Source organism: Phalangium opilio, unplaced genomic scaffold (genome assembly GCF_054372755.1).
Source record: "Phalangium opilio isolate 3A_F unplaced genomic scaffold, DU_Popi_V2 ptg000217l_1, whole genome shotgun sequence".
NCBI classification, from domain to species: Eukaryota; Metazoa; Arthropoda; class Arachnida; order Opiliones; family Phalangiidae; genus Phalangium; species Phalangium opilio.
This window is the reverse complement of record NW_028324218.1, coordinates 5,303,488-5,327,386: the sequence shown is the minus strand read 5'-3', so window position 1 is coordinate 5,327,386 and position 23,899 is coordinate 5,303,488. Positions and strand designations below refer to the sequence as shown.

Below are 23,899 nucleotides of genomic sequence, written 5' to 3'. Positions count from 1 at the left end.
CCCAACTCCAAATCGACACGCTCAAATTGACTATGCTGAAAATTATTTACGGGTCCAACTTCGTCAGTGGCTGTTAAAGCAGTTCCATCTTCATTTACAATTTTAGTTCTGGTGTACAGCATTGTTAAGGCTGTGTCCACGTATTCGCTACCACTGGATGTTACTTCAAATTCAATAGGTTGGTCGCCTTTCAAAGATGTCAAAGGTTGATAAGGAACCCATTTGGAATTTTCGATGGCTGTTTGAAGAGGAGGGGGAGCGAAAATATCGAAACCCGTGCTGCAAGCTTCAGTCATTTTTAGGGAGAGAAAATATCGCGAACCGTTTTGAATGAAAGTTTACGTTTATCTGATATAAATTTGTTTGTGTTGTTTTGTTTTATAGATTTCTTTCTCTTTGGTATTTTTTTCTTTTTAGCTAGTCTTTTCTTTGCAACCCCTCTACCGTATTGTTGTTGCACATCATCCAAAGTTTCGGTAAACCTTCTTTTAGCCGAAGTTTTCAGATCCTTTCCAGAGGCGACGTCGCTTATGATATTTGAAGAGGTGCCCAGAAACTGTTTACCAAGGAACTTTGCCCCTTTAATTAAGAAAGGGGATACGTATCTTCCGAAAGATTTCAAGAACGAACCAATACCTTCCCCGTTTTGGCTATAACCGTGTTGTCCTTGTTTCCCGACATAAAAAGTTAGACCACCACCTGACTGCGCCTGTTGGGTATAATAATCCGTGTAAACACATCTTTTGTTATCTAACGCGTTGGACTTGCGCATCTTAAATGAACTTTACAGTGCAACAGTCCAAACTGAAATAAAGCCGGTTCACCCATGTGGTCCTTTATATGGATGCCAACCTCGTTAATATAATGTTTTGACAGAGGGACGTAATGGGGTGAGACAAACGTAAGACACACGGTATCCCCGTGTTTCTTGTCTTCGATGGGTATAATACGTAAGAGGGGGGCGTGGGTGTTACCGACAATTTGTCCTTCGACCAGATCGCAATAAATATATAATTGAGATGGTACGTGGTAGTTTAACCTGGCTGGTCTATCGCTCAAACCTTGTATATTGAGAGGGTCTTTGTACCCCAAAATTGCAGCTAATGATTCGTGTGTTTTGAAGATAATTTTCGTATCTCCAGTGGCATCGGTTTTTAGTTTTACATGCCCCGTCGTATCATTAATATGAAATAAAGAAGCGGTTTTTTCGCATACTTTGGAAGTATTGATAGTTTCCACAATGTGGTTAAGTGATTTGTAATGGCCGGCCGGTATATTATGTAGATGGTAGCTTTCGTAGCTGGTCAGTTTCCCATCTTTTCGTTCAACAAGGTCGGTTACGTCGCATTCCTTGGGGTTTTTAAATTTATTAGAGCTACTTTCTTCGACTAAATCTTCAAGTGTTTTTCTCTTGCTCGCCTTCCTCTTACTCGTTTTGTATATAACATTGTAGAAACTGCTTGTATATATTACTTCTACTAAAGAAATTTCCCATTGTCCTTGTAAATTAATAGGATCGGGTAGTTTAGTGATGTAACTACCCATAGTGTTATTAGGGTAGACATCCATACTAGCGTCGCTGGGTAGAGTTAAATAGAATTCAGATTTTCTCGACATTGTCGGCTGTTACCCACGAGTTCTGCGATTTAGGTAGACCGATAAACGATACAAAATATTCTAATTTCCCTTTACGTTTACGTTTCTTGAGTATAGTGTCTATCTTAAACAGTTTGGGTTCCACTGTTCGAATGAGCTGATCAGAGTAAAACAACCCGGTTATATGCTTGCTGTCCAAATCTTTCAAACGATATAATACGGGTTTTCTGAAGTTCAAAATAGAGGAAATTACAAATATTTCCGTCGAAAAATTTGGCTCATAACCTTTAGAAAATGCTGGTTTAAGTTTGCTTATTCTTACGTAATCTCCGACACGAAATTTGACGTCTTTTTTAGTAGGCTTATTACTCATTTCCGGTTTGTAAATGTTTTTGTACACTTCCAGAACGTTAGAGGGCGAAACATTGTCGGGTGACATTTTTATTACGGAATGATAAGAGGCATTGTAGCCTTTAACTATGTCTGTCAAATGATCTATATATCTATGAGAATTGAAATGAGTCAACATTTTGAATATTCGATGTTTCAAAGTTTTAATTAAACGTTCTACAAATGGACAGTGGAATTTTTCTGACGTCATAGAGCCATATTTGATTTTATTTTTCTTAAGAAGTTTTTGCGTCTGTGAATTAATAAATTCTTTACCTAAATCAGACCAGATGGCTTTAGGTTTGCTTTGTTCGATGATAACCTCGAGAGCTTTCGTAGCCTCGGTCGCGTGTTTTCTTTTCATGGGTACTACAAAAGCTTTTCGGGAGAAGCAGTCGACGCCCACCATCAGGTATCTGTAGTCGTCATTGTATTTAGCGATTGAACCCAGATCAGCCAGATCTACTTCGACTCTATCCGAGATGTTAAAGACGGGGATTTTACGCCTTTTGAATTTATGTATAGCTGTTTTATGCAGTGTGTAAACGTCAGTGGTTTCTAGAAAGGCTTTGACTTCGTTTCTCGAAATACCTTGAGATTTGACAGCCTTGTACAATGGGTTTAAACCAGTGAACCCTGACCGGTGTTTGGTGTTGAGATAAGTATTCTTTAAAGTTTCTACTTTTTGGAGCTTCGATAAACCTCCCATAATGTATTCTTGGCTTTAAAAGGTTGTTTCTTCGAAATTAAAGGGCTCGTTTTATTGTCAAATGTTAATCTCTTCTTCGCTTTTATATACGTTCGGGGTCGAAGTCGATTCTTCAGCGGTACAGAACTGGGCGATGCCTTGGTTGAGGGGGGCGGTGCTAATGGAGACGTTGATTTGCTTTTTGGCGCTAGAAAGTTTAGCACAAAGGGTTGAAATTCCGTCCACCCCGTCGGTGGAGTACCTACGAGTGAAGGGGCTACTCCGTACTTATTGAAGAAGGTAGGTTGTATAGTAAAATAAACTAGCTGAACTATATCTGAATCTGGGATCTTAAGGCCGTTCACGAAGAGAACCCCCGAGTCATCCCAACGTATACGAGGAGCGTTACTTGCTAAGTGGTCGAATATTTTCTTCGCCGCTCCTCTATATTTCAGGGGAAACATATTAATCCAGCTGTCTTGTTTATTCGATGGGCGGGGCTTGGAGATGTTCAGGTGGCGCTTCATCGCCTCTTCATAAAAAACCCATTTGGTTCTTTCATCTAAAGATTTATTTGAGATAATCGTGCTCATCTCCTTATCCAACTCCGATAACACTGTATTGTTTTTTGAAATCTCATTATTTGATGTTATTAATTGATTTGATGGGCTATGACTTTGTTCAGGTTGTTGTTGCTCCAAGGGTACTAATGTCATTTTATTAGCGTAAACTAGTGTTTTATTCATTTTGAGAATAAACCGCCTAAAAGGCTTGAAATTATTGGAAAGAGGACACTAAAGAAACCGCTTCCTGTTTGTTTAGATAATATGGTTCTTTTGGCTTTCCAATGAGTATTTTTGCAAGCAATTTTACGAATATGTTTCTTGTGCTTACACAATTTATTATATACGTCGGGTTTCAGATTGACAGCTCCTTGTAAGGCGTTGTGACAACACTCGCTGATTGAATCAATAATTTCTCGATTAGAGTTTTTAAGAATAGCTAATCTTTGAGGTTTTTTTAATTGCCCCAAAGCGGCTATTAAATTGATGTTTTTAGCGGCTAAACTTTTCTTTTTAATACCCGATGTTTTCTTGACCTTTCTCGGTGGTGACATCGTAAAGAATGATTAAATTTTAGTAATGTCGTTTAATTATATCGTTTTCTTCTTGGGAGTATAGATGACTATTTGTTCTCCCGGTAAAATATTTGTTCTAAACCTTAAATCGGAATGACATTTCTGGGTTAAATCGCAAAGTAAATACCCGTAAGGTTTTTCTGTCGCATCCAGATAACATTCTACAATAAATTTAGAGTTGTTGGGAGCCAATTGTTTAGAGAGAGCCACTAATTGCATAAGATCTCTCACAGTTTTCATAAGAATCATGTAATGCGCGTTTAAAGAGGCTGTTCTCAAGTTTTTTTCAAATATGTTTTGTAAAAGGGTGATGACGAATAATTTCCTATGGTGAGATTGCTTAGTAAATATTTCTGATAAAATATTATTTTTATTTTCTAACATGAGATCATCTAATACGATTAGTATTGTTTTAGAGCCATCGTATATAGTAACGTCGGGTAAACCTTGACGCATTATTACGCCCATTTCTTTCAATTTATCGTAGCAAGGCTGATATATACTATAATGCCAAACAACTAAATCGACTTTAGGTTCAAACATTTTGTCCTTATTTTCAATTATTCGTTTGCATAAAACTGTCTTACCTGATCCCGAAGGACCGAAAATAATCAAATTTCCAGGTGTAGTGAACGGTATCATAGCTAACACTCGAATGAAACTTATTTGTAACTATCATTCGTACTTAAACGTATTCAATTAATACGCGAACGCGCGCAAACCCCGGGTCGCGAACCCCAAACGCGGGGGGTAGGGGGGGGCCCAAACGACACGCGGGGGGAGGGGGGAAGCGCGGCGCGGGTAGGCCATCGTGAACGCGTAGAAATAATTTTGAAAAGTAGGGCCATCATGCTGCCTTTCACTATAGGGGCGAAGCTTTTAACATGGACTGTCACTATTTGAGATGGTAAATACGGTTAAACTAAAGACCCTTGTACGGTCAATCGAAGAAATGCTAAAGGGGTTTCTCTAAATGTCCCCCCCCAAAAAAAGTCGCCTGAAATACATTTTTAGTCCAATGGCAAGGTTTCGTATAATTTTGCCCGTGAGGTGGGGGGGGGGAAGTAAAAAAAAAAAATTGTTGTAAATATTTTAAATAAAATAAATTGTTTTTGCCTTATTTACTTCGTTTTATTTAAAATAAGTTCCTATCAAAAAATCGACAAGTTTTTCCTACACTTTAGTTATATCTACTTTTATATTTCTTAGGCTTAAAATTTAAAAACTAGAAATTTATATCATTTCTGTGTTGTATTAGTTATATAAAATGGAACAGTTTTTCAGTTTTAAATTCAATTTATTTTTGAAACATCAATGAAAAAAAACAAATTATCAAACAGACATAAATTTAAAAATGCGTTAACATGTGCATTCTCTCTTTTAAAAATGTTATTTGACCCGAAATTACCGAGAATACATTATAGTTATAAAATTTACTTTCAAGATTTTCTTCTTCCAGTACATTATTAAATTTCATTACCACTTGGTACGATGTTACGAAATTGGTGAAGTAACCCACCACTGCATCGAATTTTTCGGGCTGCCCATCTAAACACGGTATGCGATCGTGTTCGCCGTATAAATTATCATAAATATCATTATAAAATTCTATAATAATATCAGCCATGTGCGTGAATACAATTTCATGGTTACTTAACTTAATAAGATGCTCCTTAACGGCGTTCGAAACTCGGTTCAATGCCGCTGTTTCCATACTGTCCAAAACAATGGAGTCCTCATTTAGTAGATCTTTAATGTGACACGTATTATGATACGCCACGACAGTTGTTTTTTCATTTGCGTTATCGATCAAAACGATTTCAAAGTTATTGGTTTCGTGGCCCGCCGTCCAGCCTGCTAATACGGGTAAACGCGGGATCAACTTCTCCCAGGTACTTGTTGAAATGGCGAAACTTTTTACCGACTGCTTCTTACATAAGCGAATCTCGGGATCGAGGGTGCCGTTCACGAAGCCCGTTGTCAGGAACAACTCTCTAGAAATGTGGAATCTACCGTTGATTTTTCGTTCGTTAGTTACGCCAATCTTCCTCTTAACAGCTTCTTGATTTTCCATGTTGCACGTTTAAGGTCTTCTCGAATAATGATACTCTCCTCTGTCGTGTTCCACGGTTTTTATACTAAATTTCCTAAGTAGCTATCGCGAAATATCTATTGTCCTTGACTGTTCCGTTGTTAGATTGTAGGCGTATTTTTATGTCAAAGTTCTGAAACCAAATATTAAGGAATTCTAACATTCCCAAAATCAGTAATATAAAGAATACAATAAGTAGTTTTTGAGGGTTAACCTCCAAGATCCGACGAATTCTTGACAACCTTTGTGTACTTGCCTCCATAACAGCTGACGAGTAAGTAAATAACACAATAGTAAACTTGACCTATTTATCTATTATGACCCACATTCCTGACCTGTCAATATTTGATTGACGAAATATTTTCCTAACATCTTCAAAGACCTAAGGTCATTGTTGAAGAACCCTCTCCCCTTCTTCGATTATAAGCGTATTTTTAGGTGCGTTTTTCAAACCAGAGATTAAGGAATTCCAACACTCTCAAGACCAATAAGATAAATAGCACAATGAGCAGTTTTTAAATCTCCAAGATCCGACGAATTCCTGACAAGCTTTGTGTACCTGACAGTTGAGGAGTAAATAAATTACACAATAGTAAACTTGACCTCTTTATCTACTATTCTCAACATTCCTTAAATAGAACTGTCACAATTTGATTGATTGAAGAAATTCTTTCCTAACATTTTCTCAATGTCATTGTTGAAGAAGTCCCCACCTAGTGGAATGTCGTACCAACTCTTTTGTTATAATTATTCCTTTTGTGGAATTATAAAATCTATTGCAAATTCGTTGTTTTGTTATACGACTATTTGACACCCTGTCAAGCCATCGTACGTCTATCTTATATCACCTATTGTTCACTGTCAAACAATGTTAGACGTGTTTAAACATGTCGGAAATCAGCTGCGATGGCCTTTGCTAGTACCTTGTATTGTTAGTCAATAATTTCGAAAAATCAACTGTCCTTGACCCCCCTTGAGAGGAGGAAGAGAAGGGGGGGGGTAGGAATCTAGTATAAAGAACGTGAGAAAATAACAGTACTTCACAGTCGAACATCAATCGTCAAAACCTCAACATGGACGCTGAAGCACTTCGCTGGACACTTGACGAAATGGCCGTAAATAAGCCTTGGAACATAGTCGAAATATACAAGTTTTATTATTTTCTATGCTCTTATTTACACTTAGATCCTGCTAATATACCTTCAACATTACCCGGTTTTATCATAAATGGCGGCTTAAATATTATTCAAACGTTCCTCGATCTAATAGACTATATGAAGAACGTTCCTCGTACACCTGAAACCTGTCAAACACATGACGAATTGGAACATTTATATAATTTAATTCCTACCCCTTTAAAAATTTCTTACTTAGACCGCGTGAAAAGACGGAAGCAAGAAATGGAACGGGATAACCATGAATCTTTAAGACCCAGTTTCGATAATTCACAAACTGGCAGGGAGATGGGGGAGATTCTAGATAACGCGTGTCAACAAGACGAGACGGAGAACGACCCTTTTGAATATATGTCTCTGAACTTTTCCGATTACGCCCCCAGCGAAAAGAGCTCCATCGTAGATTCGGAGGAGGCGGAGGCGAATGTTTATGATCAATGGGGAGGGGGGTGTCCCCCTTCACCTATAGAAGATGTACCCTCTTGCGAAATTCTAGAGCAGAGCGAGAGATTTTTTGAACATTTTAATATGTATGGGAGGGAAATAACTCTAAATATAACTGATGATCCTGTGGATAGTATATGTTCTATTACGGAACACGTATTAAGAGAATATAGAGCAACAGATTACGTGCAAATAACTTTACGAAGTCTGGGTATAAACTGTCGTTCGGAACTTGAATTATCCTTTAAAAGACTCGATCAAGTAGACCCTTCTATTCTCTTTGATCAACTAGCCGAGTTACTTTATGATGATGAGATCGAACATTTTTTTCAAGGACCTATAAAAATGATATTTAGTATAGTCAGAATACCAGAAGGGTATGGACGGTCTAATCGTAGACAACTCAAGCCCTTCAGTATTTTTTCAAAGGATCGAAGGGGGATTCGACGAATACCTAACACTGATAATCTCTGTTTAGCGCGTAGCCTTTGTGTTGCTGTCGCTCATCGTGTCCACATGAACAATAAAAACAACACCGAGTTAAAAAACCGTTACAAGAACATATCAGAAACCGGGCCCCGATTCACAACTCAAAAAACAGCCTCTTTAGATCTTTGTCAAAAGGCCGGAGTCTCTGTATCCGAATGCGGTACCCCCGATTCATTCCAGAAATTTAAAATTTATTTATCCTCCTATTCTATATTCGTCTATAAATTCGAAAACAGAGTTCCAATTCTAATTTTAGGCGAAAATGACCCTACAGATACCAGACCACGCCTCTTTCTACTTAATGAGAATAATCACTATAACGTCATAACAAATTTAAAACCATTGTTTAGTCACGAACACTTTTGCGAGAAGTGCCTCACACCTTACTGGCGTGTTCAATCTCATAAATGTAATGATTTTTGCTTTAAATGTATGCGTCCGACTGTTTGTCATGGACGTGAAAAAACATGCGGCTCCTGCCTACGAAAATTCTGGGGTGACGATTGTTATAACAGCCATTTGGTTCCTGTTGGTAACAAAAAAGCCCTTTGCGAGCGGCTTTACCATTGCAAAAGCTGCTTTAAAATAATTGATTTCGGAAAACGTACTACTAGACATAGCTGTGGGGAGATTTTCTGTCCTATATGTGGGAAGCATCAACCCAGCGATCATTTATGCTACATTCAAGTGATCAAAGACAAAACAATCAATGTTAACCCTGCTAAAAAACCACGCAATAATTTACCCGAACTAATGTATGTTTTCTTCGACATTGAATGTATACAAACGAAAAGATGCCCAGAAAAGTTGGGAGCGTACGAGCATCAAGCCATCTTATGCGTGAGCATCTCTGTTTGCGGAGACTGCATTGACGAAACGTCCCTCGATTTTAATTGTATTAAATGTAATCAATTTGGGCCTCGCAAACAACGCTTCACAGGTGGCAAACCTATTGGTTGGTTCCTAGATTACTTGATTAGCTTATTCGACGTGAAGAAAGTCATCGTGGTGTCTCATTTTGGTAGTAACTATGACAACCAACTATTAATTAGAGAAATAATTAATCGTGACGAGAAATTTGTACCCGAATCATTGAAAATTAACGGAACTCGGATTTTAGAAATGAAACTATCAAATATATTATTCCTTGATTCATATAATTTCATCCCAGTCGCTTTATCCAAATTTCCCGCTACTTTCGGTCTCCCTAATGCCGCTAAAGGGTATTTTCCTCATTTCCTTTTCAACGTAGTGGACCACGAGTTCATTATTGACAGACAGGAAGAGACTAACTACGTATTGGAGGACACTCTACCACCGACAGAAGCTTACGGGTGTCAGTATTTCACCAGGAAAAACTTGGACACTTTCTTAAAATGGCACACTTCAGAAGTCAGTAAGGGTAAAGGCTTTAATTTTTTAAAGGAGCTTTATCATTATTGCGAGAACGACACTCTACTCTTATTTTTGGGGTGTTTAACCTTTCGGTCGCTCCTACTTAAAGTTACTAGCGTAGACCCATTTAATTGCGGATCAGTTACCCTCCCAGGCGTTTGTTCCTATGTCTATCGTAAAAATTATCTCAAATCCAACACCATTAGCATCATCCCATCAAACTACTACAGACTTGGCGAAAATCAATCTTTCGGCGCTATTGAATGGCTAGAATGGACGTCTCACGAGAGAAACATTCTTATTCAATCCTCTTTTAGAGGTAGGGAGGTTAAAATCCAAACCCTAAAGGTAGATGGTTATTGCCCCACAAACAAAGAAGTGTTCGAATTCATGGGATGCTACTATCATGGCTGTAAAGTTCACTTCCCTATAAACAGAAACATGATTTTACATGGCGACCCCACTCAAACATTAAATACGAGGTACACAAAAACCGAGAAAAAAATTTGTAAACTAGAAGCCCTCCACTACAAAGTGAATGTCAAATGGGAATGCGAGTGGCTACAGGACAAAACAAATAACACCGAAATAAATGATTTTTTAAAACGCAACGACATTCGTATTAAAACAGCCAAAAGATTGAACCCACGTGATGCTTTCTTTGGAGGCCGTTGTAGCGCTAACAAACTGTACCATAAAACAGCTGGTACAGAAAAAATGCACTACGTTGATTTCACCAGTTTATATCCGTTCGTGAACAAAACGGGTAAAATTCCTATTGGACATCCTCAAATTATTTTAGATAATTTCCCCGACATATTTTCTTTTGATGGCCTTCTCAAATGTGACATACTTCCGGCTCAAAATCTCATACATCCGGTTTTACCAGCTCGGATAAATGGTAAGCTCACCTTTCCCCTATGTTACACCTGTTGTAAAACTCAATTTCAAGGTGACTGTTCACACACACCTGATCAGAGAGAGCTGCGGGGTACCTGGGTTACCGACGAGTTGAGATACGCCGTAGAGCGAGGATACAAAATCACGCGCATGTACGAAGCCTGGTCCTACAAAATAACGCAATACAACACAGAGACTAAACAAGGCGGTATTTTTAAAGACTACGTAAACGCCTTTTTAGAGTACAAAACTCTGGCTAGCGGTTTCCCTGCCGATTGTATCACCCAGGAGGACAAAGAAAACTATGTCAGGAACTACAAAGAAGTTGAGGGGATAGATCTAGATATAGATAAAATCGAAAAGAACGAAGGGTTGAGATGCCTCAGTAAGCTTATGCTTAACTCTTTTTGGGGGAAATTTGGACAGAAAACTAGACACGCCTCAACAGACATCATAAAAGAAGCCAAGACTCTATACGAATTGATCCTCAACCCCGATAAAGAAGTAAAAAGTCTCATGACTTTAAATGACAACACCATCTTAGTTAAATCAGAAGACATTGTCGAGAATGAGATAGCTCATAAACACACTAATGTCGTCATAGCCTGCTATACCACAACTATGGCACGCCTTCATCTTTTAAAACATCTCGAGATGGTAGGTGACCTCTGTTTTTATATGGATACCGATAGCCTGATCTACCTCTCACCAGATGGCGTCCCTATACTCCCCACGGGTGATTATCTTGGCGAATTAAAAAATGAACTAGAATCCTACGGTAAAGACGCATATATTTGTGAATTCGGAAGTGCTGGGGCTAAAAACTATTCCATGAACATTTACGATCCCGCAACAGAAAAAATTACCAATATAATTAAAGTTAAGGGATTCTACTTAAATTCATCAACCGAGAATCATGTTAATTTTGATATCATGAAAAAATTATTAGGCGTAAACAACCAGGGGAAACCTGAAATGAATTCTATCCAAGTACCCATTGGCCCCCAAATACGTCGCCTGCCCAATCATACCCTCATTACAATAGATCAAACAAAAATATATCAAGTAGTCGTCGACAAAGTCAGAGTTTTCCCCGATTATACTACCACACCATATGGTTATCAAACCAATTGAATTTAAAAAAAAAATTGATTTGTGTGTATATAATTTTTGTATTTTAATTAATATGTTTAATTAATATTAATTGTTATTAGCTTTATTACACTCAGAATAAAATTTACCATTACTGTGAAATAATTTCTTATTTTATGAAAAAAATATCTTTAAATAATATCCCCACCAAAAAAAAAGACGAGAGAGCGAAAAAACACGACTCCTCCGACTTAACAGTGGCCGCCATCTTGTATGCCATACTGGCTGCATACTCTCTTACGTTCAAAGTCAAATTGAAAAAAATGCAACACTTTTTATTTTACCTGGGAATGCAGAGAATTTGAAATGAATGGTGTATATACCTTTGTTGAAATGTTGTTTAGTATATCTTGGAAGTGTATATTATGCGCGGGTTAGATTTAAAACCAGAGTTGGTTTTGTTTATTTACCATTATATCAAAGACAAATATTCTGTAATCTCAAAAACACATGGGGAGATTAAAAGTCTTAAGTATAGTAATGTATTCCCAGTATGGTGTTTGGGTATGTATCCCTTGGTACATTTTAAAGTTTTCAGTATATACCATTGCAAGAAGTGATATCTAGTTTATTAGGGAGAAGGTATAAGATTCCTAAGTATTCGCGTGCCATAGTCCCAGTCCCCCTTTCAAAATACAAGGGGGGACGTAAAAGGTGGCCGGGCTATTTCGCCTAGCTTATAAGATATGTTCCTACCATAAGTTTGTTAATCTCTGGTTACAAACTGGAGCTTGTAATTTTGAAGTGAGTGAGTGAGGTAGGTCATATATTCGAGGAGGTAAAGCGAGGGAGGCCTGGTGAGTGGGGCGCTGCTGTCAAAAGGGGCTTAGTAATGCAGACTAAATAGGAACCACCACCGAGTGTACTTAGGACTTCAATTGACTCGCTTCCGTCGTTCTCCTGCTTGAACTAGTTATCTCGAGCTGTAAGTCTCTCAGTAGCATTACGAAGAGTATAGGTATGGAACATATCACTTATAAACTTATGTTGTCATGCAGAGTCAATATGAATCACACTTTCTGTTTTAGTTATTTGCCTTTGGTTGAACGCAATCGTCTTGGGAAAGTTGGGTCTAAGCTTTGGTAACCTCAACACGGGTTCCAGGGTCATTTGTCATAGTTATATTTCCTCGTCGGTCGCACCTCTCCCATACAGCAACGGCGCGAGATACGGTATAGAGTACAATCAATATGGACCTGTTTTCCCGCCTCTTTATAAACTAAGAATTTTTCTTCTTGTCGGCATCGACTTCGATCGACTTGTATACATACATACCTCTATAACCAACACCAGAAGTAAGATAAGGGACTGGAAGTGAAGTGCTCTAGCATTGGTACTAATAGATCCTGGCACTAGTGAACAAATTTGAGGATTTTATGCCGCTCCCATCGCGCCTACACTAGAGAGAAAACATTTGGTCGAGTTCCAAAAATATTTCCTACACCCTTCTTCTCAATCTAAAGCCGCGGAACACGGACGCGGGTGCTTGAATCTAGTTCGGCCGTCTACCGCCGCGAGCCTCTCACGTTTTAGAGGGAAAATTCAGAAACCAGAGGGCCAACCGTTGGTGTGTAATCTAGAATATTCACTTTCGCCAAGTGAAGAATTTGGTTAGCTCGATACTTCACGTCCCTTATCTTACTTCTGATACCTCTATAACCAACACTTTATAACTCTTGCTAGAATTCACAGACATTGTCATCATCCTTCATTTCGTTCTAGCAGTGGTCTGGTCTCCTGCATTACGATGTATCGTTAATTCATCTTTTTACGCTATTCGTTAGCCAGGTCAGAGTCGCGACCGTTTCTTAAATTGCATCAAGAAGTGATATATAGTTTATTAGGGAGAAGGTATAAATTCGAGCCACATTTCTGACTTTATCTCCAGTCCAAACGTAGGTCCGGAGTTAATCCCCGCCGCCTCTAAATTACAACCAGCATCTCATTGGTTCTTGAAAACTCGTGCACGTCAGCGCGACGCGAATGACGAAAATTACAGTCATATTTTCCGACTGAGGAGAGGCGAAATAGCCCGGGGCCTCCTTTTACGCCTCCCCCCTTGTATTTTGAAAAGGGGACTGCAGGACTATGGCGCGCGAATACTCAGGCATCTTATACCTTCTCCCTAATAAACTAGATATCACTTCTTAAATTGCATACAGAAAATTCAACACACAGGAGCGAGGACGCTATGGGGTATTATCCTTCTCGCCAAGAAGCACCCACCGCTAGAGGTCTCTTACATCTTTTAAAATGGCTGACATTCCGATAAATAACCAAAATGTCCTGAATATCAGCACAGACGGGTCCGTTTCCTGCAGCTAGCATTGTTTTAAACAAAAATTTCATATTCAATACTAAAAATAGCCCCAACTTATGTATTCCCAAACGAATTTGGTAAAAACACCATAAATTTTAAACTACCAATTCGCATGATTTGATATACAGCATTTCTTATAAATAGAATTTAGGACTTTGAGCAAACGGGATACATACAGCTAATAGGAATCATTGTGTCTCCATATATATCCCATGTTAATATCTATGAATTCGGGTTTTTGAGTATTCCCGTTCCGGGCTTGAGAATTTAATATCTACTTCACGCCTCATAATTCTGATGGCGTCTTTCTTAACTGTGATATTTTCATTGGTTGGGTGAACACGCAAAGATATAGATTATAAATTTGCAAGGTAAAATTCGTCATATATCTAGCTAACTCCTCCCACAATCTCCGCCTAGATACGTTGAGCGAAAATGGCTGGTTACACAACTATTCCTAGTAGCTGTATGTATTCCTGACGAGTGAAAAAGTATCACGAAATCCTTGGGTGGTCTTGCAATTGTTATCTTTGAATCTAGAAAAAGACCGGAATCGATACGAACTGCCAGTCGTTCGAAGATCGAAGCTCATATTGTTGCGTCAACAAAAAAAAGAAAGGCTATCAAAAGAGTAAAGGAAAATGTTAGAATTGAAAGAAGTTGAAGTGAAAAAGAAAAATTGTCCAAAAGTATTAAATCGATAAATACAATTTATTTTTCTTGCTTATTTTTTAAAAAAATTGAAAACGTTTCGATGATTCAAGCGAAAAAGTTAAGAGAGTTCTATTTTATTTATTTTTTTAGGACTAAATTGTTCTGGAAAAAGTTATTGTCTACTTTGGGAATTATTTATTGGAGCATATTTTTCTATATTAAACTTACATTAGTATATTTGTATCTTGGAATATTCTAGGCATAGGCTTATTTTTTTCATTGTTTCGTTTGTGGAATTGTTTTTATTCAACTTAGTTCGAATAGTTTGTATCTGCAACAGGCACTTTCAAAATTACTTTTAGGCGAGAACCCATATTGTATCTGAGAATGTATGAATTCAAAATCACTTTTTGGCTTAAGATGTGAGATCATGGTGTTACGAAAGTACCGTTTTTGGTATGTTCCATAAGTTTGTTACTAGTTACAAACTGGAGCTTGTAATTTTGAAGTGAGTGAGGTAGGTCATAGATTCTTAATTGTAAAGCGAGAGAGGCCTGGTGAGGCGCTGTGAAAGGCTTAGTACAGACTAAATAGGAGAAGATGGAAGTCCTGCAAAATTAACCACTGAGTGTAGGACTTCAATTCTCGCTTGTCGTTCTCGAACTATAGCTCTCGGTTAGTCTCTAAGTGTCATACACATGGAACATATTTTATAAAATTATTGTATAACCAATAACCAACACAAGGGACTACAGAGATGGTCCATTGATTTCCACTGGACTGTAATGATAACTAACCACTAATGAAATCTCAAAACCTTTATTTCTGTTTCTCACACAACAGGCACGTCACTATTACGACCAGCCTCTCTGAACTCTGCCGGTCCGAAAAATCCATCCCAAATACCTCAGGAGTCAATTACCGATAATGGTAGTACCTCCACCTTACAATTAACAGTCATCGGCGTCATGGGTGACGAAATACAACAACCCATGGACGATGAAATAACGGAAGAGTTGGGTCTTAGTTCTTTCCTAATGAGCGAAACCCATACCACGGCCTTGTTCCTCATCTTTGGTCTCAGTGTCCTTGCCAACTTCATGGTCATCATCCTGTTCTACAACAAACCCGCATTGCGTTCTTTTTCGAATCGTTTCGTGGTCCATCTATCAGCCATCCACATCATGCACGCTATACTAGTGACGCCTTACGCCCTAACGTCCGCCCTAAGTGGACGCTGGGTCTTCGGGAATGCCTGGTGCCAGATATCCGGTTTGGCCACCTTAGCCTTGAATATGGCTACGGTACTATCCCTTCTTTTGATCGCGGTGGACAGAAACGCCGCCGTTAACAGCCCATTACATTACACAATGACCATCACGAAGAAACGTACAAGTGGTTTGATATTCTCGGTATGGATATTGTCAATATTATCAGCGTTACCACCGTTATTCGGTATCTCTAAGATTGAATACAGACCCCAATGGGGTTTATGCACCATTGTTTGGGTCCCCGGTGACTTATGCTCTATTATCTATTCGATTTACCTGAGTTTAGTCGGTTTTATCATGCCGTTTATTAAGATGACGTGGATTTATTGCTCCATGTTCCGTGCGGCCAGATCTAACAGCGAACGCGCGCGTCAACATAGCGTCAACTCTACCACCGGTGACCCGGACGTGGCCGAAGGTGTACAAATAAACTGCGGAGTCATGGGCTTTTCGAAACGGGCCAATCGCACTGCGGGAATGCGTCGACGTAGTTCGTGTGGTAGTCAAAGTTTCATCTTCGGTGAGGAATGGCGTGCAGCCAAAACGGGGCTGATCATATTACTGTCCTTTTTCGTTTGTTGGTTTCCTTTTTTCGCTACAGCCTTATCGGAGCCTTGGATACCCGAGCCTTACACCGTTCCCATCTACGTGCCTCCATTAGTAATCATCCTGTCCCTTAGCGCCTCAGTTGTTAACCCTTATATCTATGTTTTTCGTAACCGAACTGCGAAAAAACACTTGCGCAAATTCTTCAATTGTTTACGACGCGGCGGTAGAAGAAGGCGTAGCTTTCGGTCGTCAAACGGAAATTCACGAAGCCAAGAATTTCCTCGATGTCCAGCGCCTGGTTCTATGACTGCCAGCTTCAGAGACCGTACGCTTATATGGCGGTCCATGACGTTATCCCAGGATGGTACCACTGTACTATCCAACCCGGCAATCATTGACGCCTACCCAACAATACGCGAGAACCCAGGGCTAGATCTCGAACCGGTACGCGGTGGTAAAGACCAAACACCGACGACGGTTGTTGTTAAACTTCCCAATGACATTCCATTCGAAGAGGAATTAATTTCGGTGCGTTCAACCGATGGGTTACTCTTATTGAAAATGCGCCGGTTGAACCGCGATTCCACCATGAGCGATTCAACATTGAACTGGGGTTCGTCATTCGAAAGTAACGTGACGTCAGAAGATGGACGCGCTTCTGAACAACGCCCACTAATGCACAACACCGAAAGGTTACTAGCTCGCAGTAGTAGCTGTTACAATCAGACGCGACCACCCTTGAAGCGATCCAAAACCGCGGTTGAGGAACAAGAATTAGCCTTGGTACCTTACACCGGAAACTTTGTTGGTAATATACTGAAGAAACGACAATACAGCGACGAGTCCAGCGAAACGGAGAGCTACGTCATTGGCTCGTCTATGTCGAGTGTCGGGGAGATACATGACACACCCGTGCATGTCGTGGTACGTAATAGGCGACCAAAATTAGTCAGGCAATACTCGGCCGCCCCTCAATACCCCGAGGAAGAAGAGGAAGGCATAGATGAACAAACCCAAGATGAAGTTCAACTATGATGTCGTTGAAACAGTGAGAAATATGGTGGCCAAATTTGTTAAACGGGTAGGGGATAACATTTCTTAATAGGCCATTTCTATGGAAGGTAAGATAATAATTTATTTACTAAACACAAAGGTTAGTATGAAATGGCGCTAACCATCCACGGAAATTATCTATTAGACTTAATAATATATTTAAAGGCTATTTACCCTCGAAAGCTGAAAAATTTTAAAATACTAAGTTTTAAATGATAATGTTTATATTTTTACTATGTTCCTGGAATTTTCAAATCATTTTTGGGTGCTATATTTTCATTTACTTTTGTGAAAGCCTTCAAAAAGTTATAACAGGAATACATACAGATAGTAAGAATCATTGTGCACAAATTTTCACTTAACGTTTCTTGGCGGATTTTGTGGGAGGAGCTAGATAGATTATTCATTATGTATGACGAATTTTACCGCGCGAATTTATAATCTATCTCGCTGTAACTGACACCTTGGCTTTGTAGCGTCTTACTTCGCGTTGCTACTAACCAATGAAACGACAGTTTGAAAGACGCCATCAGAATTATGGGGCGTGACGGGGATAGTAAGTTCTCAAGCCCGGAATACCCACAAAACCCGAATTCATAGAAATTAACATGGGATATACATAGTCCCCATGCTAGGAGGATCCATACCATTTACACAGGGAGGCCAGGCTTCAGGTGTTACACAAGGAGGCCTGCCTCACTAGGTGATGCAAAAGCCAGGTCTCCTATTGAAAATGGTATGGATCCTCCTAGCATGGAAACTATGTATGTATGGCTACACAATGATTCCTAGTAGCTTTATGTATTCCTGGTTGCTCTCACTCTATTTTTATCTACTCTTGTTTAAACTTAAAACGTAAAGTTGTCTTTCATTACGTATTCTAGTCGAGCACCTGTCTGTTTTGAGTTTTAAGTTTACAAAGATGTATTTGAGGATCCACCGAAACTTCAAAAGAATATTATTAGCTGCTATTCTTATAAATAATGAACTGCGAAGTCGCTTTAGGCCTTGATATAAACGTGACCGGTCAATTGCAAGAGTACATTACGTGCACGGAGAGAGTTATAAACCTTGAGTTTTGTAAACAAATTCTATAGATAAGCTTTACATTTATCATAAGTTTATAAGATATGTTCCTTCCATAAGTTTGTTAATATCTGGTCATGACAAACTGGAGCTTGTAATTTTGAAGTGAGTGAGGTAGGTCATAGATTCGAGGAGGTAAAGCGAGGGAGGCCTGGTGAGGGGCTGTCAAAGGCTTAGTACAGACTAAATTTTTATGAACAGTATAATCAATATGTATCTTTGAAAGCGCCCAGTTTACTTCGGTTTATTTGCTTTTTGCCAAGCAATTTTTAAATTTTCGAAATTTTTAGGCCTATTTTTATGGAAAATATTAGATCAAATGAACTCTTTCTAAAAATTCTCTCTTTGAAATTTTTAAGATGGACTTTGTAATGTTTTGATAATACAATTTTAAGTTTAAAGATACCGCGCCTAGCTTTTGAGTTTCTGCTAAAATTTTCGATTCTTTCGAGGGTAAATTTGCATAATTTTGGAAAGGTGCCATGGTAAAAATGCTAGCTACAGGCGTGTTGTGATATTATTACCAAAAAAAAAAAGATGAAATAAAGGTTGCAAAAATGGTTGTTCAAAAAATATTGGTCATTCTGGAGACTGTATTTTTCTAAAATAATATCGTTGCGGTTGGACTTGAAAAATTAAATTGAAAAAAAAAAAAAAATTAGCAATATTCTGATAAACTATAATAATTAAATAAAATAAAATTAACGAAATTATTTTTCAAGAAAAAAAAAATAGGTGTTGTAAAAAAAATAACTACAACAAAATAATTACAATATACTATTTAAATTCACTGTTAAAACTTATATACAATTAAAAAAATTTGGTGTAAAACAAATGTTAGGGCTTTGCACTACTGTGCTCCAAACGTTAATATTACGTTAATTACCATGGAGTAATATAACCGGAGTGAAAATGAATTTTCCATAAAATTGCATTACATTGCAGTTAGGTCTCTTTAAATATTGCTCCATGGTGGTTAAAGGAAAACTGCACTTCATTTTCATAATCCCTATATAAATGGTGCTCTAATACTGCCCAAAGAAATGTGGCGGTTTACTCATAGCCCACTAAATCAGCTGTCCGTAATCGAGTGGGTTATGATTTACCGAAAGATAACACAGAGTGTCAAATCAACCAATAGTTTATGATCTTAGCTATGCACATACTACTGTCTGGAGCATAGTAGTTCTTTCTAATCTAAATTTATTAATTAATATTATGATATATACTTCCCCTTCATAGCATTATGAACTAAACAAAGGTCACAAATAACTAAGCCTAAGTGGTGGTTTAATTCCATTTAAATTAATATTTAAACAAAAAAACCTCATGTGTGATGTTAAACCTGTGATGTAAATTTATTTCCCCCGTGATATTTCCCAAAAAAGTAATTTAAATACAAAAATAAAGCCATATTCTTCCGACATTTTTAAAATGCTCAAAAATGTTACAAAAATCCTTTATTGTCTATCAGCTGTAAGGAAAATAAAATATTATTTATTAAGCCTTTGTTTTTAATTTCAATTTCCCGCATTCTCAAAAATTAAAATATTTGGTTTATTTACAGCCCTAAACATAGTTCAACAACAGTCTGGGAAATAACACGCTTCCTCTGGTCCAAAACCAGTTTATTAATTGCTTGGACTAGTTTTTTAAATCAAGAAGTGGGGGTTACTGGTCCTCGGGACCAGTTTATTAATTGCAAATCTATAGGAGAACAAAGGCTGGGACCAGTCCGGAGACCAGTTTATTATTTCAGACACGAGGGGGTCACTGGTCCAAAGGACTAGTTTAAAAAATATCCTTATTTCCCAGACTGTTCAACAATCAACAGGTACCAGCTTGCTGTGTTCAATGAAAATCATCAAACTACCATTCTGTCAGTAAAAATACAAGATTTGCTTTATAACTAAAAGAGCTGAACGCATTTTGTTAAAGGCTTCTTTACAGCACTGGTTTTTAAGAATTTTGCCTCTAGAGTGTTGAGTTACTTGAGTAGTCTTTCGTTGATTCTTTAGTCCGTGCTGGAATCCTGGAAATTTTGAAAATTTAACGCTAACGGATTCTTTTCTTTGTTGAGTCGTATTTGTATTGTTCGGTTCTGTATTTTGGCGGGACTGGTGGTTGAAGAAGTTTGTGGCTGGAAAAAAATTGAAAGTAAGTAAATTTTTTTTATTAATTACGGGATTTTATTGGTGTTTAATTAGTAAATTACTTAAAATAAATGTACGAATAAGTGTTATAATTAAGTTACTTCTCCGTAGAAGTCTCTAAAATAACATGGCTTTCGTTAAGCCTTGGTTTTGTTGTCGTTTTTTTTCTAACAAATAACAAAGAATCCCACAGGTGTTGGCTTCCCCCAAACTCTTTTTAACTTTTATTAGGAAATGGTTTTGGTTCGCGTTTTATATTATCATGGATAAAGAATGCGCGTGAGGAAATTTGTTTTCACGCTATAGGATCGGCAACTCCCTATCTCGAACGACAGCTTATTCTGTATATACTCTGTTACAACATCGGTTGTCAGCACGCGCAAAGCTAGGTCTCTTTGTAATCTAGCCTTGCGCGTGCTGACAAGAGACAAAAAACTTCAGGATATTTTAAACGATTTTAAATCCTGAAGATCCTGAAGTTTTTTGTCTCTTGTCAGCACGCGCAAGGCTAGATTACATAGAGACCTAGCTTTGCGCGTACTGACAACCGATGTTGTAACAACAGAGTATATACAGAATAAGCTGTCTTTCGAGATAGGGAGTTGCCGATCCTATAGCGTGAAAACAAATTTCCGCACGCGCATTCTTTATCCATGATATTATTATTATGGTTTAAGGTGTTTAAATTAGAGCTTAGGGTATAATTATTAACCATAGAAACAAATCTCCAGCTTGCTTATTAAAAAAAACATCGCTACCAAAAAATCATGAGCGATAACCACTACATCATCATTGAAAAGGCCGATATGGATTCCATCTTTAAAATCCAATGGGTGATAAACAAATTCACGGATGAAGTACGATATCACGCCAGACATCCTCAACCAAACATTTCTAGCTTTGACAGCCACGTTTTTAAACCAAAAACCAACATTGATTTGTCCTCCGTTATCAAATGCCCTTACGATAAGGAAAACATGTTTTTCCAATTGGATTTCAACATCTTTTGCAAATACCCTATTGATGAGAATTTGTACGAGTTTTACTACTGCATTCGATTGTCATACATTGATAATGAAGAAATGAAGGCTGATAACAAGAAAATGTGCCAGTATTTGAAGCCAGTGATTTTGAGCGGAAATTTGTTGAATTTGAACAAAGAAATCATCGGAACATTTCAAGAAATAATTCAACCCTCAACTCAAAGCAATGGATTGACGACTCTTTTATCGTATCCTGCTACTGAAAATTCATGGGGTATTTGCAAATACTCTCGATTTTGGAATGTCCCAAAGGATAGAGTACTTGTCGAGTTCACGCTGAAGGAATTTTGCGGAGATATCCCATCTTCCCAACCTGAAATGTTGTCTGATGGTCAAAAGGATTCAATGCGGCGCCAAATTCACAGCAATCACGTCACAAATCTATTGTTCCATGAACGAAAATTTACCGATGTCTATTTGCGCACCGATGCTGGAGACTTCCATTGCCATAAAGCTGTTTTAGCCGCTGTTTCTCCAACTTTCTGCAATATCTTTCAGTACCGCGACTTAAAGGGCCTTGATTTAAGGGATATTTCAGGAGAAACCGCTAGATATATGATTAAATATATCTACACTGCCATTTTCCCTGATTGGAAAGCCTTATCGTTGTCGAGCATCGTACAACTTTACCAAGCTGCCAATACATACAAAATCAATTCGTTGATGCATGTTTGCGAATGTGAGGTTTATAACAAGCTCAATGTTGAGAATGCTGTGGATATTTTTGAATTTGCTAACCGGTTATCTGATGAAGAGAAAAAGAATATGGTGGTCAATTTTATAATTGAACATTTTGAACAAGTTAAAGATACCAAATCTTATCGCAATATGCCGCAAATTCTTGGATTGGAATTTACACGCTTGTACCTGATTATAACTGAAGAAAACTAAGTCAACAACAACAACTTATTATCTTTTGGAAAATATTTACTAAAGTTCCAAACTTTTAATTAGCCTTATTCCTGATCAGCGCCATCTACCCATAGCGGTGACTTTGAGAACTACTGTAAGCGGCAAGCCAATCAGATTTCGCTAAAATCTGGTGACGTCATTTTTGGTAAGACCCCCCCCCCCTCGAGAGTGCCAGTCAGTGACGTCACCAGATTTTAGCGACATCTGATTGGCTTGCCGCTTACAGTAGTTCTCAAAGTCGCCGCTATGGGTAGGTGGCGCTGATAAGGAATAAGCTACGCTAATTGTTTTAATTAAAATAAAAATATAATTAGCAATTTTATGAATTTATAACTCGAAATAATTAACTTGGAACTAAAGATTAGTTCTAAAAAATAATTTTTTAATGTATTTTATTATGAAATTTATTGTTGGATACCAAAAAAAAAATGTTTATAATGTCGGTGTTAAATACTCAATATAATTATTTTTTAAAAAATGTAAACATGTATGTTTAATGTTTGATGTTTGGTATTTGAAATATTGATTTTATAATTGATTTTTTTTTTTTTTTTTTTTTTTTTTTTTACTTCATTTATTGTTAACTAAAGAATAAGTTAACGTGATAATCAAATCAACTTATTTTAATTGTATTTTATTTTTCATTTTGCAATGTAAATGTAACCTTGTTTAAAGAGTAAATAAGGTTTATTTTTTTTTTCTATTTAAATGTTTGTGTAAACAGTGCATGAAATGTTAAGCAATTGTTTTTTTACGCAATAAAGTATATTCTAAGAAGTTGGTGCAATTTAATTTTAATATTGAAAACTTATATTTAATTTAATTTTTTTTTATTAAAACAAAGAAAGAAATTAATTATATTATAGTTTCTAAACAACTTGGCTAGACTTAAATGTACTAAATTTCGCCAAGTATGTACAATAATCCATCCACCTTATTCCCCATGTGTGTGCCAAGGCTTAAGGCGACATTTTAACTGATAAATTAGCCTTATTCCTGATCAGCGCCACCTACCCATAGCGTCGACTTTGAGAACTACTGTAATCGGCAAGCCAATCATATGCTGGTAAAATCTGGTGACGTCACTGAGGAGCACTCTCGGGCAGGCTGAGAAATAGCACACTTCCTCTGGTCCAAAACCAGTTTATTAATTGCTTGGACTAGTTTTTTAATTCAAGAAGTGGGGGTTACTGGTCCTCGGGACCAGTTTATTAATTGCAAATCTATTGGAGAACAAAGGCTGGGACCAGTCCGGAGACCAGTTTATTATTTCAGACACGAGGGGGTCACTGGTCCCAAGGACTAGTTTAAAAAATATCCTTATTTCCCAGACTGCTCTCGGGGTCTTACCAAAAATGACGTCACCAGATTTTAGCGACATCTGGTTGGCTTGCCGATT

At 37.8% G+C, this 23,899-nt stretch overlaps 3 protein-coding genes across 8 annotated transcripts in view; 2 read left to right on the top strand and 1 right to left on the bottom strand.

Annotated features, from left to right (window-relative positions):
- The window catches only part of LOC149615866 (5-hydroxytryptamine receptor 7-like), a 97,099-nt gene extending 77,203 nt beyond the window's left edge, over nt 1–19,896 (top strand). For both annotated transcript variants that reach the window (XM_089856281.1, XM_089856280.1), the window contains one exon: nt 15,277–19,896. In XM_089856281.1, the coding sequence (XP_089712407.1) occupies nt 15,277–17,288 (2,012 nt within the window). In that variant the 3' untranslated portion in view covers nt 17,289–19,896. The remainder of the gene's footprint in view (nt 1–15,276) is intronic.
- Nucleotides 5,098–6,303, bottom strand: LOC149615867 (uncharacterized). Its single transcript, XM_089856721.1, has 2 exons — nt 5,748–6,303; nt 5,098–5,669 (listed from the first exon to the last, which is right to left on the bottom strand). Exons 1-2 carry the CDS (start codon nt 5,884–5,886, stop codon nt 5,161–5,163), a joined length of 648 nt encoding a protein of 215 aa, XP_089712847.1. The 5' UTR covers nt 5,887–6,303; the 3' UTR covers nt 5,098–5,160.
- Nucleotides 19,897–20,347: 451 nt separating the features above from the next.
- Nucleotides 20,348–23,899, top strand: part of LOC149615862 (TD and POZ domain-containing protein 2-like) — a 69,024-nt gene continuing 65,472 nt past the window's right edge. The window contains exons 1-2 of one of the 5 annotated variants that reach the window (XM_089856287.1): nt 20,348–20,549; nt 21,346–23,049. In XM_089856287.1, the coding sequence (XP_089712413.1) occupies nt 21,352–22,479 (1,128 nt within the window). In that variant the 5' untranslated portion in view covers nt 20,348–20,549; nt 21,346–21,351 and the 3' untranslated portion in view covers nt 22,480–23,049. Of the gene's footprint in view, nt 20,550–21,262; nt 23,050–23,899 lie in introns of those variants that run through there. The other 4 variants (XM_089856286.1, XM_089856285.1, XR_016375771.1 and 1 more) reach the window with 4 other exon arrangements.